General features: G+C 37.3%; 3 protein-coding genes, 1 long non-coding RNA gene and 1 pseudogene across 4 annotated transcripts; 3 read left to right on the top strand and 2 right to left on the bottom strand.

Annotated features, from left to right (window-relative positions):
* The first annotated feature begins 878 nt into the window (after nucleotides 1–878).
* On the top strand, nucleotides 879–2,651 carry LOC113771824 (putative disease resistance protein RGA3). Its single transcript, XM_027316380.1, has one exon. It carries the CDS (start codon nucleotides 879–881, stop codon nucleotides 2,649–2,651), a length of 1,773 nt encoding a protein of 590 aa, XP_027172181.1.
* LOC113771823 (putative disease resistance protein RGA3) lies at nucleotides 2,648–4,294 on the top strand. The gene has a single exon (XM_027316379.1). The coding sequence runs from the start codon at nucleotides 2,648–2,650 to the stop codon at nucleotides 4,292–4,294; it is 1,647 nt and encodes a 548-aa protein (XP_027172180.1).
* A 427-nt stretch (nucleotides 4,295–4,721) lies between these two features.
* Nucleotides 4,722–5,455, top strand: LOC113772251. Its single transcript, XR_003468508.1, has 2 exons — nucleotides 4,722–4,833; nucleotides 4,963–5,455. It is a non-coding gene; the product is annotated as an uncharacterized LOC113772251 (long non-coding RNA).
* Nucleotides 5,456–6,139: 684 nt separating this feature from the next.
* On the bottom strand, nucleotides 6,140–11,192 carry LOC113772249 (OPA3-like protein). Its single transcript, XM_027316842.1, has 4 exons — nucleotides 10,868–11,192; nucleotides 9,876–10,010; nucleotides 8,322–8,408; nucleotides 6,140–6,568 (listed from the first exon to the last, which is right to left on the bottom strand). The coding sequence occupies exons 1-4, from the start codon at nucleotides 10,994–10,996 to the stop codon at nucleotides 6,419–6,421; spliced, it is 501 nt and encodes a 166-aa protein (XP_027172643.1). The 5' UTR covers nucleotides 10,997–11,192; the 3' UTR covers nucleotides 6,140–6,418.
* A 4,786-nt stretch (nucleotides 11,193–15,978) lies between these two features.
* On the bottom strand, nucleotides 15,979–17,967 carry LOC113771822 (annotated as a pseudogene).
* Between the last annotated feature and the right edge of the window lie 266 nt (nucleotides 17,968–18,233).

The raw sequence follows: 18,233 nt of genomic DNA, 5'->3' as shown, positions 1-18,233 counted from the left end.
TCGTGTCTGATAACTGGAGCCTACTTAATAATGATATTGACCATTATGAGTATCTAGAGGTTGAAATTTCAATGTTCGGCAAAATTTTCCATTCCTTTTCTTTAAGTTTTCACACCCTTTCTCGGGGAATCTTTTACTCATCCCTTCTTTTAAGTTCCACATTGCATCCAAGGCTTTCACTAATTATTGTTATCATAAGTATTTTTGCTTTAACATGTGAAGACCCTACCAAAAGCCAAGGAAAAAAACAAAAAACGACAAAAGTACTGCTCGAAGATAATAATTCTTTCAGTGGAGCCTAGGGATCAATGGAAGATATATGCTACTATATTGCTTTGTTCAAGAAAGAAACAAAGCTTTTTTTTCTTTTTCATGTTTTTAACACTTTTCTCCAGCTTTGGCAATGAATTATGAGAACATTAGGGCAATGAACAGATAAGTATTGTCACATGTACAAAAGATGATTGAAAATGGATTACTCGATTGAAAGTGTGTAGAACTTGTACCCAGATGCATGAATGTTACCATGAAGAAAGAAAAAACCATAATTAGTCGTTGGTGATCCTACCAAAACCAGCTCGTGTACTGTTTCAGCATTCAACTAACATCTATACATTCAATTATTTCAACGGTACCCACAAGCCGTGTGGCCCTGGATTGGTCGTTGGATATCATCTCTAGTCTTTGCTTGGAGCACTACTTTTTTAGTTTTCCAACTTGGTAGGAAATTTCGTTTTGGAAAAAAACGAAAGATAAGTAATGGGTTCCCTACTTTGTAGCGCTAGCTGTTGAATGTTGAACATCTCTAGCTGCCAAAAAATAGTCCAACTATTCAACCAAAGCATTTTACCTTCTTCTGTGAAAGAGTTCCGCTGAAAATGGCTGAAGCTGCACTCAGTTGTGTTGGTGTAATCTTGAATAAGATACTTCCACTTGCTGCCGACGAGATCAGCCGGGTATGGGGTGTAAAGAAAGACCTTCAGAAGCTTGCGAAGAAAGTAGAGATGATGGAAGCTTTGATTTTTGATGCTAAGTGCAAGCAATCAACAAGCAAAGCCGTGCAGCTCTGGCTCAAAAGGCTCCGGTCCATAGCACGTGATGCTGAGATCGTGTTGGATGATTTCGGATATGAAGTTCTGCGGCAGAAGGTTGAGAATCGGAAGCGCGACAAGGTACGCAACTTCTTTTCTTCCTCAAATCCTATTTCCTTTCGTCTAGAGATGGCTAACAAGATCAAGAATGTTAGCGCATCTCTAGAGGAAGCTTACAGAGAAGCAAATCAGATAGGGCTTTATCCAGCTCAACTACCCATGCCATCTGCTGATCAAAAAGAGGATCGGTCGACTGATCCTTTTGTGGACGAGTCAGAAACGGTGGGAAGGGAGGTTGAGGTATCTCAAGTTGTAAGCATGTTAATTAGCTCAGACTATAAGAAGGATTTACCCGTCATCTCAATAGTTGGGATGGGTGGCCAGGGTAAAACAACCCTTGCACAGATGGTGCTAAAAAATGACAGTGTAGTGAAGCACTTTGATAAAAAAATATGGGTATGCGTGTCTGATGATTTCAAAGTGAAAAGGCTGTTGAATGAGATGCTACAATCCCTCGAGGGAAAGAGTGCTGACACAACAAACACGGAAGCATTGGTGAGGAAGCTTCAAGAAAATCTGAAAGGAAAAAGTTACTTGCTTGTACTTGATGATGTTTGGAATGAGAATCGAGAGAAATGGGATGGCATGAGGAGACGTTTGTTGGCAATTGGGGGTGCTCCGGGAAGCAAAATATTGGCTACCACACGTAGTGATGAGGTAGCCTCAGCAATGCAAACATCTGGTTTGCATCATCTAGACATCCTTTCAGATGATCATAGCTGGATGTTGTTTGAAAAACTAGCATTTGCAGACGGTGGTGCAAGAAAGACTCAAGATCTGGTGGACATTGGCAGAAGGATACTGAATAAGTGCGGCGGTGTGCCATTAGCGATCAAAGTGATTGGGGGTTTGTTGTATTCCAAAAAGGATGTCTCGGAATGGTTGACGATTGAGAAGAGTGAAATATGGAACGAGTCGACCAATATTGCAAATGGAGTCATTTCTGTCCTGAAGCTGAGTTACGAGAACTTACCTTCATTGTCAGTGAAACAATGCTTCGCAAGTTGTTCCATTTTCCCGAAGGACGCTGAAATGAAAAAAAAAAGCTTGATACATATTTGGATGGCCCAGGGATTGATTAATGATGCCAAGGGAGGAGGATGCCATTTGCAAATGGAGGATATAGGCAGTGATTACTTCAACATATTGCTCCGGAGTTCTTTGTTGCAAGCTGCTCCTGAGTACGGAATCGAGAGCTGTCGGATGCACGACCTTGTGCATGATCTTTCATTGCAAGTGTCAACTAATTGTTTCTTAAACACAGAGAATGGCATGGTAGTCAGTCACGATGACGAAGTTATGCATTTGACCGTCATTCGGAGTCGAGGGAAGATGTTAAAGAATATCGAAGGGATTCCTCCAAATTTGCAAACGCTTTATTATCTTGTGGGTGATGGTATTATGCTCGAAGACATCTTGGAAAGGTCTAGATACCTTTCTGTGTTAATAGTAGACTGCTACGGGATGTTACTCATCTCCCGAATGCAGTGGGTAATATGAAACATTTAAGACATCTTGATATGAGTCAAACTCGAATCGCCGCTCTGCCAGATTCCATCACAAAGCTCTACAATTTGATGACCTTGAAAGTACGTTACTTGCTAAAGATACCTAAGAAGTTTAGCAATTTAATTAACTTGAGGCATCTCGAGTTTTCCTCGGGTTTTGGGGATGGGCACAGATGTTTGTTCCCGGGAATCGGGCAGCTGGCTAATCTTCGGACATTGCCCCACTTCAGGGTAAGCCAAGACAAGGGATGTCAGCTTGAGGAGCTGGAACACTTGCGCAACCTCCGAGGCGAGCTAAAAATTTTTGGACTTGAGAATGTGAGCAGCTTTGAATCGGCAGCAAAAGCAAAGTTGTCCGAAAAATCAAGCATTCAAAGTTTAACACTTGAATGGGATCGCACGAAAGAAGATTGCGATGACGACAATATCAATAGTGTCATGGAAGGTCTCCAACCTCGCCCAGACTTGAAAAGTTTAGCCATTGATGGTTTTAAAGGTTCAAGGCTTCCGTCGTGGATGGTGGCAAAGGATCACGTGACGGTACTCCTAAGGAATCTGGTACACCTCAGGTTGGAGAAATTGGCTAGGTGTGAACAAGTACCATCACTAGGGGACTTGCCTTGTCTCGAGTCCTTAGAGATGGTCTCCTTACACAATGTGAAGCGCATTGGGGCAGAATTCTATGGTCTCGATATTAATGCAAGGCGCAGCGCTTCTTGTAGTAATAGAGATGGGAAACCAGTCACTCTGTTTCCGAAACTGTCGAGTTTTGCGCTGTGCGGCATGAAAAGTCTAGAGGAGTGGTCAGATGCAATGGTTCCCTCGGATTTTTCTTCATCAATTAAGGTATTCCCTAATCTCCGGGACCTGAGAATCTCATGGCTCCCCAAGTTGGCAGTTTTACCAGATATGGAGAACTTAACGTCTGTTACGAAGTTGAGGATATGGGAATGCAGAAGTCTGGCTTGTCTAAGGAATTTGAATAGCCTCACATCTCTGGAATCCTTATCCATAGATGACTGCCCGGCTTTATTAGATGCTTCTCTAGATATGAAAAATCCCCAATCCCTACGTAAATTAACCATCTCAGGATGTGATAAGTTGAATCCTTCATTGAGTAATAATCTTGAGAAACTCACATCGCTCCGGCGGTTGAGGATCTTTTCTGATGACCCTGGTTCTTGGCCAATTATGGGTCTACACCATCTAGCCAACCTCCGTGAGTTGGAACTCGGTGGTGGCTTCTCTGACATCCTTGACCTTGATCATTTCCCGTGGCCACACTCCATCACCAATCTCGTCTCTCTGGAGCATCTTGGATTGCGTGGATGGCCAAAAATCACGTCTCTCCCAGACCAAATTCAGCATCTCTCTAACTTGAAAATTTTATCTATTGAGGAGTTTGAGGGGTTGGAAGTTCTTCCAGAGTGGATGGGTAGCCTTCGGAATCTTCGCCAATTGGTGATTGGTGATTGCTCTAACCTCAGACAATTGCCCTCTGCAGAAGCAATGCGACACCTCACCAATTTAAATTATCTAAGTATCACCAGGTGTCCTCTTTTAGCAGAGAGATGCACCGAAGGAAGTGGCGCAGAGTGGCCCAAGATTGCACATATTCCCGAAGTTGATATCTAGCCTTCGAACAAAGTTTGACTCGTTCCGTTTTTAACTGGTAAGTTGTAAGTTAATATATTTCCAATGTTCTGTTTTTATTCTACTTATTCGGTTTGTTTATAATTCTATTAGTGTTTTAATAATTCCCGGAAGGAACAAGGAAGAAAAAAAAAACTGCTTCCTTAAAATGCTAGTACTATATTACTGCCAAATCCTGACTCGTCCTTCAATTGCTCTTTTACAGTTGTTGCAGCTTCATTGCTCCAACAAAACCATAAATGGTGTCAAATTACCACATAGAGAGTCAAATTGACAAATCCTTTTATACACAGACAGAGTCAAATTGACATTAAATTGCCCAATCACATATGGTGTTAAAATCAGAAAATTGGGGGGGAAAAAACACCAATTTAATTTACTAGTTTTTGCCTATAAATTGCCCAATCACATAAAGCCTCTGGTTTTACCACCAAGAAAAGATTATATATGAGATTTGAGGGGAAGATGGAAATATGATGAAAATGAAGAAAGAAAGGAGGATGAAGAGTAACAGTGGGAAGGTCAAATTGCTGCTATTCTTTTCGTCTCCTTGTAGCTTGATTTTGTTCTACTATTTTTCCTTTTTCCTGATTCAGCAAATGACTGCCTATTTCTTGAGCAGCAAATGGTGCCTGTTATCTATGCTGCAGGGACTAGGACCAAAGTATTTCCATGAGGACACCTGACCTGAGTTACAGTTTTACAGTGTGTCATATGCAAGCAGACAACTGTGTGTGTTGGAAATTGGAATGGGAATCAGCATGCGTCCAATGATGAGTCCACATGCGGGAATCGACAATGGTGCAGCAGTGAGGAAAAGAGTTGCAAAGCGGTGAGCTGAGACCACATTCTAATGTTTGGGGGATTTTGATGAATCCTGTTCTAACCATGTTGAGATTACTCTGAGATTTGAACCTGTTGTAAAATTTCCAAGTCTTGCTTTCAGGACTAGCTGTTACCAACTTTATTTATTCTGATTATGTGAGGAACATGATAAGGATTGTTGAACAAGTACATGGAGGTTTTGCAAATGATGAAATTATATAACGGCATGTATGCAAACAATAGAATTATACTGTGATCCAATAAGGCTAGCGGATTGCATTTGAACAAGAATAATTCTTGAAACAGTTGTCAAGAGAAGATCTCTCATTTGTCAAAATGAACTAATCTGTGGTAATTTACAGACGCATGCCGCAGCGCACGCACAACAGTCTGAGCTCTGCTTTGGATCCCTGTTTCAAGTGCAATGATATGCTCATTGGCTTCACCTCAGCTCAAAGTGGCCATAAGATTTCAAGAAATGCCTCAATTCCACAGCAATTCAATCAGTTGTACTCTCTGATTCTCAGTCCTAGTGCAAATGTTGTCATTTGTCGAATGGTTAGGAACAGATCGATATCCACAGCCATCAAAATTAGTTTAGCAACATGGAAAATAACAGATCATCCGACAACTCAGTAGGAGTGCAAGGACAAAGGGCTCAAGTTTGACAAAGAGTTATGTTTTGTCCTTCGCTCTTGGAAAGGGGGATAATAAACTTCCAGATCTATAGCCCTAGTGCATTGTTTTTAAATAATTGAGGTTGATTTCTCTTTTTCTTTTATTCTTAGAACTTATTATCTGCTTCAATACATAAACAAGTATTTTTGCCCGCCAGAAGCAAAATACAGTGATACAACTACTAGAAAGATTTTTGGTACCCGAAATTTACATTGTAGTGGTCTGATAACTTGATAAATCTGATCTTTTTGCAAATAAACCCTCTGGATATTTTGTTTAGCCATTGCTTGGAGTGGTTCTGGTTTTTGGTTGGGGATTTCAATGTGGAAGGAAGAACATGGCTGATGATGGTGGTTGATTAGGAAAATGCTATAAAATAGAGTACAGCTAAATGTGCTTGTGCTAATAGCAGAGCAAAAGAGAAGGAACTCTGCTTCGGCTCCCTATTGCAAGTACCGAACTTCACCAGTTTAACATATTAGTTTGGCAAGAGCTGCTACAGATCCTCAGAAATGCCTAAAATTTGCATCTCTGGTCAAACTTCCATTCTGAGTATTTCGACTCCCATTGTACAGGTTTTTAGTGCCATGAGACGACAATAAATCAAGTTTTAACTTTGTCATTCATGCTATCACCTTGCCTCAAGCTGAAAATATTATGCCTCCGTCCTTTAACAAGGTGCTCCAGTTCCACGACTTTGTACTTGAGAATCTCAACTTCTTTGGACAAATCTTCATCTCGTTGCTTCAATGCCTAATATGAATGACGACAAATTAATTTCTCATATGAAAAAAAAAAGGCAGAGAGAATTCACATTGAGAGAAATAACCTCCACTCTACTCAGTCTCCTGTGCAGAAAAATGTTTACCTCCATGATTTCCTGTGTGCTCAAAAACTAATTGAAGTAATAAGCATGTTTCATTTCAAATTAGTGGAGAACATGCACAAAGTTAGCAAAAAAGATAATTTCACGGACATTACTCTGATACTCTACCGCAAAAAAAAAAAAAAGACCAAATAACTACTGCTTTATTGCTCAACAATGTATTAAATAAAAAAAAGCAAAAAGAATAATGTCAAGAAATTCTTGACAATAACTATGTCGCATAGACAGGCACTTCTCTTCCTCCCTGTGAATGATATGATTAAGCATCTTCTAGCTATAGTGTACAGCTTTACCTAGCTAGCTAGCATACTGCACAGACACAAATAATCAAAGCAACAGAAGATAACAAACCCACGATAATCTGCCATCTTAAAATTTCACAGCAGACATGTGAATGTTTCAGTACCAGATGCACAATGTTTCTAGATGGTAATTTAGCATTCTACAGTATAGCAATGAGTTGATGATGTAGGTGAATAAAAATGTATCATATACACCTTTAGATGATGATAGTTTACAAGCATGTCGTACAAATAAAAGGCAACCAACTTTCTTAGCATATGCATTATATGGTCTCCACAGTCATTTATGCTTTATCACAAATGACCATGCACCATGAGACCATGAGGAAATCAAAGTGTACAGGGTCCTCCAAGTTGCTTTTATTTTCTGAGCACTCCAAGTTGCTATATATCAGAATGATTAAATATAGGCAGTCTTTACAATATTCAACAGATAAAATGGTGAGCCATGTTCAAGTCTTAACAAGTCTCTTAACAAGCGATGTGGTTGAACAACTCATGTTCACTTTACAATTAGCAAAAGAAATATCACACCAGATGTCCTTCAAGTGTCATAGCCTTACACATGTAAGCCATAAAAATCATGGGATATTGGAAGTGTTCCTATCCCATACTTCTTAAAAAGGACTTTGATGAACTAGTGAAATTGAAACAGGTAAATTTAAAAAATGAGGTGATTAGAAAAAATAACGAATGGAATTCATCACTGCAGAACACAGGACTCACCATAACAAGGAAACAATAACAACTGGCATTGATCAGTGCAGAACATTGAACTTACCATAAGAATAAGTCATTAACAGAACAAGATTCAATTCTCCTTATCCACTTTACCTTCCTTCAAACAAACAATTTTATGATATGTGTCCCATCTTGATTTTTAAATATTCACAAGTCTTTACAGTGTGCCATTTAATTCATTATAATGTTCTTTTCGACCTAACAAAGGCGTTCCAGATGAGATGTCCACAAAACCATTAGAATTTCACAAGCGTAGGACATTTACAGGATCCCATCAGGGGAATGTCCATATCCTACATTTTTTGGCAGTTGATCCGGTTGCTATCTTTATGTAGACAGTTCAAAGGGAACAAGTGACTTTGGAAAGTGATGTATACCAGAATATGACAACAGAAAAGCACTCATCACAGCAAAATGGAGAACTATTTTAATAATAGGTCATCATAAAAGTCCAGACAATCATTTTCCCCATTGAACATACCGCCTAATTATTTTGAAAGAGAAATCTTAAAGAGAATAGAGACAAAAAGCATCAGAAAAGGAGAAAAAAGAAACTACATGAACAAAAAATACAGACCTCTAGTTCTTGTTTACGCATTTCTTCCTTTCTAGCTTCTGATCTAGCATTTCTTTGCACTTCAAAGAGAACAGCCACTCCGACTACCTAATAAAAAGAAATGGACCATGAGATAGTGTCTTAAGCAGAAAGACAAAGAAAGAGAATCACAACAAATAACTTGAAAGAGTATGCACATCCAGTTTTAGCACTACAAAATAACACAAGTAAATAATTTCATCTTACACCTCCAAACAACTGTGCTTGTTACAATTTGTTTCCCGAACGGTAATCTTACTACTTGCACCCAACAATACACCATTTCCAATTTGGCCTAAAACTGTAAAATTTGTTACCTTTACTTGAAAACAAACGAGAACAAGTATAAAGCATGTCGTCCTTCAGAAGAGATCCTACTTTTCACCATATAGTCACGAAAATTAAGTGCCATCTGTTGGTTGATTCTACAAGTTGCACTCTTTCACGTGATTCATGGATATAGTTGAGTCACAACTCACAACATCCATCACCAGTGGCGGAGGCAATGGGGGAGCAGCAGCAGCAGTAGCCCCTAACTTCTGACAAACTGCATTTTTACTTCTAACATTATATAAATTTTATTTTATCTCCTAACTTTTCCCCAAAAGATTTTGTTATACTTTCTTGCCCTCCCCTCCGTTTGATTTTTTCCCTCAAAATATTATGGTCCTTTCTCCTCTTTAAATGTACCTTCAATTAATTTTCATAGTTCTTCGTGTTATTAGTTTGTCCGTAGAGGGTTAATTTTTCATTTAACCATATGTAGCATTGCACTGTAGGTGCAAATCTTTTACTTCCATATATAGAATTTGTTCATAGGTATACTCTCTTATTACTTCCTTCTTGCCTAGAAAAGTGCTCCATTTGATTCAGTCAGTTTTTGTTTTTCTTTGCAACCATCATTTGTAGTGATAAAAAATTAAACCTTTTACTTCTTAATTAACTTCCTTTAAATACAAAGAACAACAAATTTTGTTGTAGAACAACTTAAGCGTATTGTAGAACAATCATTGACAGCCTAATGACAAATATTTTCAATTTTAAAAGTTACATAAAGGGGAAAAAATTCAAGAACAGTGAGATCCTTCTAAGATATATAAATCTTTCTTGTCTGACAAGCATGTTTTGTTCTGTCCTTTCAGGCATAAAATATTGGTACTTTTATATTGTTGAAAGAGTTAAATACAACAAAAGAAAGCAGAACGCACAAAATTGCTCAAATATAAAGCAAGATGGCATTTATGTCTTGAAGTGGACAGGATCACTACCCACAATGACCATCAGAGTTAGTCAAGCATGGTCAAATTCTAAATATCACTGAAAAGAAACATACCTATTGTTATTTGTTAATACAACAATTATTAACAACAATAGACCAAAAGGCAGGACATCCTCACCAGAGCAAATTGAGAGCAAGTCAAACCACGGGGTAGAAAAATCAATTACACGCTAAAAAAGTTCAAGACAAAGGATTTTAAGAATAATGAACTCAGAGACCCAATCTAAAATGATACATGAGAAGAAATTCAGTATTACCGCAAAAACAAAGAGTTCACCCAACAGGTCAGCAGCAGCTTGAACAGCTTTTTCTTCATTCAGAGGGCGAATTGCAACGTCTGTCGCATGTCCATAAATTTGCCTCTGTATAGTTGTTGTTAATCTGTGGTTTGCCTGATGCAAGAACAGAAAAGAATCTGTGAAGTCTATGCAGGAAAGAAAATCCCCATAAGCAGAGAAGAAAGAGCATCATTCTAATATACTACTCACAGATTCTTCCACCAACTCTGATGAAAGATTCAGCTTTTACAGATCTCCTACGCCCTTTTACCCTTACAGTTCGACACAATACAGGTATGGCTTCAAATTGCAATAATGCAATATCAAGTTCCCTGAGTCATTATTTGCTTACAGCTATCACGCAAACGTGTGAGTGCACTTCTTATAACTACAATCTTTGTTTTCAAGCAAGGGCCTACATTGAAAAACAAAGCAGTGACATGTTTCAGATCATTTCGTGATGTCCTTTAGGGCCTAAATAGTAAATACATTTGTTACAGTCACAATGGTTTCCAAATGGCTTCTATCCAAAGCAAATAAAAAATACAATAGCCTTATTCTTTCTCGATGCTTTTTGTTTCCTCTTTAACGCTACCAATTGTTTTATTATATATTTATCTTCAAATAATGTTACAGCTTTGAAATTATTCTCCAAAACATCATTCCATCAATCCTTCATAGAATATCTGGGCTCCTTGTTATTTTCCACAAATATAATGCAGACGACTCATGACAAATCAGAAGATCAATTCTAAGAAATATCAGAAGATAATACTGAAGGGGAAAGCAAATCTAACTACACCAACTTACAAGATTCTACAGCAGCAGAATTTACTGAGCATTAACATTACAATCAAGATATCTTGCAGTATCATTCAATTTCAATTATAACCCAGAAAAACAAAAGAACTAAATAGCTAAAAAACCTGAGCTGCAAAAAGGGATGTAGTATCATCAAGTAGAAACTAGACCTGGGCAATGTTGGTGATGAACAATCTAAATTGAGGGTGAAAGGTAGCCTCTTTCTTGATGCGTCTAGCAATGGGTTTGCAGATTGTCTTTAAGGCAAGTGTTCCTAGCTTTGCTACTGGTAATATCATTACTACTGCTCTACAAAATTATCAACTTGAAAAATATCAAACTACTTGGCTTTGTCTTGATGGGTAATTCTGAATTATGTGAAAAAGATTGAGGAGAAATCATGAAGACCCACCAGGTGTTTGATTTTGGACTGAAAGGAAAAAGGAGTTGGAGATTTGAGGACTCGTTGATTAAGTGGAGTTGTCTAGACTCTCCAGTACGGACAACTAGGAGACTTCAGTACCACGAGTGGATACCTTTTTTCTTCTTTGCATTTTATCGTGGGGTTTTCTGAGTTCATTCACGTTGTTGATGGCACCCCAAAAAAAAAAAAATCCGACCCAAAAAGAAATGGACAAAACACACTCTACGGGTTTATACCTGCCATTTCATACATTTATAGGCCATGATAGAGTATTACGTTTGGAGAATGGATTTTTATTTTTTTGGGGTAATTTTGTCTAAATGAATCCTCCAAAATGTGAAAATGTCAATCAATTTGTCAACTTTAAATTCTGCCTCTTTTAGATTTTATAATTGCACCGCACCAATCCATGCCTTCATATATTATTAGCCTTTCTACTAATTTGGCCCCTTATCTATCAATAGTCGTTTCAATATGCTTCCCCTTATTTGAGATAGTGAAACTGACCAATTGTGTGTGTGTGTGTGTATTTTTTTGGTTACAAAGGAGAGGCTTTTTTTTCTATTTTTTATTTTTTGAAGGACAAAGGAGAGGCCTAAGGCCCCTTAAATTGGAATTAGACGAGGGGTAGCTACCCTAATGATGTTTGCTCCTAGAAGCTCTTTAAGTGCTGATAATGAAACTAAGTAATAAGAATGGAAATAAAGGGTGTAAACTAAAGTAGTAGTACATTTGAGAGTCGAATTGATACACATCATAACTCGAGGGGCCATATAGAAAAAAGTATTTATAGAGCACTCAAGTATCACATATTCGCAATTGGAGGGCTTTATTGAAATTAATTCTTTCGAAAATCCATGATTACTGCGTTATGGATTAGTTAAAAACACTACAAAACTCTACAAGGCTAAAAGGATTAATTAAAAATCTTTTATTTAGTGCAGCATATTATATTATTGGTTTTTCCTATTTAGTTCTCAACATTTTTTCTAGAGTCCAACTAGTATCACTTTGACTATTTGGAGCTACCTTTAGATTTGCGCTTCATATCAATTCATTTCAGCAGTATTGTAGAGTTTCCGTTATCACATTTTAGTTGTCTCTGTTTCGGAGTAGGAGACGGTCCTACGCGCAGGAAACAGCAGTACAGGCGAGGGCTTCTCTAATTGATCAAAGGCCCTCTACTTGACTCAGGTCCTCTAGCAGTTATCTGTTAGGTTGAATTTCCTTCTCTCCTTCACAATTGGGAGTGCAAGCTTTCCAAATCACATGCTATGGTAATTGTTTATCTATGTTGAATTTTCAAACTAAAAACCTTTTTACTTTTTTCCAGACTAATTCAGTTACTTTGGCGTCACTAACTACATCCCTATATTATAGATTGACTTGCCTTTAGTAAGTTGGCCACCGATGAGAGATTTAAAATTCCCGCTGAGTTATGGATCAAGTATTCGAACTCGTGCGATTGTAGTTTAAAAAAATTCAAAGAACGTGTAATAATACACATCTTTGATCTTGATGAGTCTTTCCCTCTAACTCCTCGCATGATAGCCAAGTTGGGTTCTTTGCTTCCCTTAAAATAAGATAGAATATGTAATAGATGTTGTAGCTTGAGTGAAAAAAAAAAAGAGTACTCTAATTCTAAAACAGCAAATTTTGGGTGCATTGTGAGAAAATGAATAGCTCCTAAACGAAATGGGTTTCACCTTTCTTTATTTTTTCTTATCCAAACAACAGGGAACAACACACACAAACTGCCTAAGGGAAACCCACAGCCCAACCCAAAAGGCATGCTGACTTTCAGGCTACACTGAGGACCTTAAGTAGTACACACGCACACCACTCATAATCGATATGGGATAGAGGGAAAGGGGGAGGGGAAACACGAGACTCTTGCCAAAGGCTCACGGAGGACCTTTCTTTATAGTCTAGCAGTATTTGGCATTAATTAACATAGCCGTTACTGATAATTCAAATTCATGAAAATTTCTAAATCCCTCATAGCAGGAAGATAGCAATTGCTTAAAGTTCTATTGATATCAAGAAATTGATCCCATACTTTAGGGAGGAAATTTTTTTTTTAAAAAAAAGAAGAAAGATTCTTAACCATTGCGATGGATCAGACTCCTGTGAAATCTAAAAATTTCCTTGAGAATAACATATCAATGTAAAGTTTTTATGCACTTCCATGCCATGTTGCCAACTCTGCACAGTGTGAATCAACCACTGCCACAGTTTCACCTACCAAATCAAGAAGCTCCGTCAGCCTCGTGCATTGTGCGGTTTTGTAACCATCTAATATGCCTCGACATAAAGAACCAAATCTTGTAGAAGTAAAAGAGTACGCATATGGATACAGTGGATGTAGACACGAAGAAAGTGTACGCTTGCTTGTCATATTTTGCCCCTAATTTTGAGCAAGTTTAGATGCACTTTGTAGCCGCATGAAAATGAAGCATTACAAGTTGAGTTCTATCTAGAACAAACTGATTGATATAAATTTTATAATTTTTTTATATATAAATTTGTACAATTTGGATATGAATTTGAATTTGTTAACTTATATGAGTAAGTTGGTATAATATTCATGATTACACCAAAACAATACAAATTTACATTAAATGTAATAAGAATTTCTTATCCTGAAGTAGAAACAGATCTGAGCAATATCGGTGACGAATGGTCCAAATTGAGAGTATACAAGTCAGCATCTCTCTTGATGTGTCTAGCAATTGGTTTAGAGATTTGCTTTCCAAGGCAAATATTTCTAGCTTTGCTGCTGGGAATATTACTACTTCTACTCTACAAAAAATTATGAACTTGGAATAATATCCATGCACTTGGGATTTGTCCTGACCAATGAAGCTGAATTATGTGAAAAGGAATGAGGAGAAAGCATTAAGCCCCACCTGGAATTTTGGACTGAATGAAAACAGTGGTTTTGAGGACTGGTGGTTTAGTGTGTGTTTGAAAGCTGAAGAAGTAATAAAATAAGTGGTTAAACACTAGAACAGTTAATGCGTTTGATGGACAAACTTGTAATCAAGCCAGCCTCGTTCTTGATGCGTCTAGCAATGTGAGAGATTCATTTGGATTCCTATTATTTGGACATTATATAGAAAAAAAGAGGAGAAATCGTTCAAAATGCCCTTTACATTTGTTAAATGAATTTTTTTGCTACTCACTTTTAAAATGTTAAATTTTCCTCCTTCATAGATTCAAATGAATAAAATTTGGTGTCAACCCAAGTTTTTGACCACTTTTTAACACTGTTTTAAAACTTTGACCGGACCGGCCGATCGAATCGAAAACCGGCCATTAGTCCGATCCGAATTAACTCTAAAAATCAGAAAATTTAAAACTCGGTCAAACCAGGTCAAAATCCAATTTGACCGGATTTGACCCCGGTTTGACCAGAAAAATAAGAACCGAGCCTGTTGCTATAGTAAAGAAAATTCCTAAAAAATGCAATCCCTCTAATCTACAAAACTTTCAAAAAAATTTGGAGACTTGCCTGTTGAGGACTGATTGGTGAATATGACTTACTAGGTGGTGGCCACCGCGCAATGCGCGGTGTAATTTTCAATCTTGCCCATAAATGTCTAGTTATTCAAATTCAGATATTAAATATGAAAAGTTAGACAAAAGTGCATCAATATCTTTGAAGTTTTTGTAATTTTATTAAATAGCGAAAATAAGCTATAGTTTTAGCTTTTGCAGTTTTCGTAAATTTTGTTGCATAAAAGGAACTTTAAAATAATATACAATCATATCGAGATACAAAACGAGAATAAAATCCCCAAACAACCATCTAGCTGCAACTAAAAAATGGTGGAGTATAACATCATAATAAAAGATATCCTATTGTTAGCATCCCATACATTAGCTAAATAGTCTATCATCCGATTTGCTTCACAGCTTACAAGCTTTGATCAAGACTTGCTGCCAAAATACAATCAGATATAACAATAGCACATCATCCAAATGGAGTTTAAAGTTTTTGGAGATAGATACTAATCGTATGAGAACTTGCTGCTGAGCAATTTATTTCTTGACTGAAGAGTGACAGTCATTACCAAATGTGGATGGCATATGAAACAAGAATCCACTGTGGGTAACAATAGCCATCTCTCTCTCTTTTCGTGTCAATAACCTGCATCCATGATATTTGTTTTTCGGAAGAGTGTTCTAGAGAAGGTAATGTAGAAAAGAGTCAATCTCATTCACAAGAATCTTCCTAAATGATTCATGTGGATGGGTCGAACCTTTCACATGTTTTTATGCATGGCCAATCCAAATACATATCTAATAGACAGTAAGGCATAACTATAGCTACCTATATCTATATATTGCACAATGACTCATAGATATGCAGCTATATTGTATAAAGACTCATAAATATGCATATGAGTATTTAATCTTCCCTTGAATTAACAATGGTTGAGAGAGAGAGAAGCCATGCTTTGCATCATAGTCCAAGGTTAACTCCCAATCAACCATGTGACTAAGCCCCATTCTATTATATGCGTTTGTCACCAAGCAACAAGGACCAAGATGGCCAAAAATCAAAAACTTTATTAAAGTACCCCGGAGCAGAGGTTACTTACTCAAAATTGAAACTGCTACAATCTATTTCAACAGATGATAAGTGTGAGCTTATGTGCACCTGAACACAAGCTTGTGGTGGCGATTAAAGTTCAACTTCTAATGCAATAACAATAAAGTGGTTTACCATTTCTTGAAGTTCATTCCTCTAACTGCAACTTCTTCTTTTGTTTCCCTGACATTTGCCTTCCACAACGTATCCTCATCACTTTCTATTTAAACATGAATCAAGATTCAAGACCAATGATAACACTATATCACCCTAAATGACTGGTAGCAAAGATTTGAAACACTTGCCAGTGAAAAATCTATTGCAGGAAAAAGGCACTGATACTGACTGATGCTTCTCTTATCGCATGGATGAACACCCTGCAACCAGATTATTAGATGAAAAAGATTCAGGCTTCAATATGAACGTAGAAATTATGCAAATAAAATCTGAATCAAAACATACAGTCAATTTCAATATGAGTGGCAGGATGTCCTCGTAGTTGGTCAATTTCAAATAGCAAATGACTAGAAATCAAGATAGTAAAGAAACGAATCTTTTTCATAATGCTGAGAAAATCTTCTATACTCAGAGCCAATCATCATGATGTGTATTTCCAAACTTTGATATCAAACTTGGATACTGTAGGTTCAAGAAAACATTGGAAAACAGAGGAAGGGAAAGTAGATAAAGTACAGATTGTGATTGATTACGGCTCAAGATTGTGAATTGCAGTTTCATATGATTCATGACAATTTTTATCTGAATCAAAATATTTTTAATTTTAAACAATCCAGTTTACTGCTTAGTAAAAGCATGCCAATTCTTCAGCCAAAACTTTTGATATTTAGAGACAAACATGTGTATATATGTTCGAACATTGCTATCTATCATACCTCAGGTGCAGGGCAACCATAATCTACAGGATCTCTTCCAGTAATGGCTTCCAAAAGCACAACCCCAAAGCTATAAACATCACACTTCTCATTTAGGAGGCCAGTATTTGCATATTCAGGTGCTACATATCTATATGGGTTAAAAAATGGGGGAAACAGAGAATGTCAGAAAAAGAAAAGTCGAGTTTGGGTTAATTAGAGAGCTTGTAAACAGAAAGCAGTAAGGAAAAAGAGACTTTGTTCAATTGAGATCGGATACCTGATATAAATACCCACCTAAAGGTACCCATAACTTTGGTTGTAATATGACTTTTCCTGCACCGAGCAACTTAGCCAGACCAAAATTAGATAGTTTAGCATTGAAGTCATCATCAATGAGTATATTGCTTGACTTTATATCTCAATGCATCATTTTGGGCTCAATTGCCTCGTGCAAATATGCAAGAATGCAAGAAGCATATCTCGTTTGAACTTAAAATGGAACCTAACAATAACTTCAAAGACAAGAAGAAGTTTATAGATGGACTTACGCTTGTGCAGAGCCCACTAAACTTTCATACGAGCCTCCCAAGTAAGATAACCATGATGGCTCAGGGCTCCATGAAGCCATTGTTCTAGATTTCCATTGTTTACATATTCATATGCCAACAACCTGAATTTCATAAGGAAGTCCAACAGAGGTAAAGTAAAGTTAGTTTGCTAAACAAAAAATGCCTTGAGGTTTAACTACCTGATCGGTAAATTTTAAGGGTTCAAACAAAATGCTGATCTACATCTCATTTAAATCTAATGCACAAATGAAAAGATGATGAGATAGGTTTAAGCAGTAATGTACCTGTGAGCTCCTTCAATACAGTAACCCAGAAGTCGAACTAAATTTTTTTGCCGGACATGACCAATAGCCTCAACTTCAACCCTGAATTCCTTCTCTGCTTGCCCTCTGGACATTTAGAAACAAGAGAAAAGGCTCGTTGTCAATTATTTATCAGGTTCTGTAAAATACTTGAAGGACCATATATAAACCCATTCAAGAACTTACATATTGTTGAGGATTTTTTTAACAGCAACAAGAAAGCCATTTATCAGTCGGCCACGATAAACAACTCCATATCCACCCTGACCAATAACATTTTCCTTGGAAAATTTGTTGGTTGCAACTTCAAGGTCTGTAAGCGTAAACCAATGACCCCAACCAAGGTAAGAAAACTCAGGAAGACCTGATAAAGGGGAAGAAACAGCCATTGGATGTAAATTATATATTGCTCCAGCAACTCCCTTTTCCCCTGACTCACATGCGATACCTTCTTTCTCCAAATTAGTAAAGGAATCATATTGACTGCCAGTATCAGCATTCATGGCTTTTTCAAAAAGAAGAAGGAAGCAGAAACTTGAAGGTCCAGTTTAGCGTAAAATTAGAAAAATGGCTGGAAAATAAACTACAAAAAAATTCAAACCTTGAAAAGTTAAATCTTTTTTTCTTCTTCCCGTCAACTTTTCTTCCATTTTTCCCTCAATCTGTTAGAAGAAAAACGAGATCCCTATCTATCCAATATATAGCATAAATGAGATCGTTAACAGCAGCAAAAGTAAAGTACTAAACAAGAGATCAGAAATTTAAAACT

This window comes from Coffea eugenioides, chromosome 5 (assembly GCF_003713205.1).
Source record: "Coffea eugenioides isolate CCC68of chromosome 5, Ceug_1.0, whole genome shotgun sequence".
Classification (NCBI taxonomy): Eukaryota; Viridiplantae; Streptophyta; class Magnoliopsida; order Gentianales; family Rubiaceae; genus Coffea; species Coffea eugenioides.
This window is presented reverse-complemented; position numbering and strand designations above follow the sequence as displayed.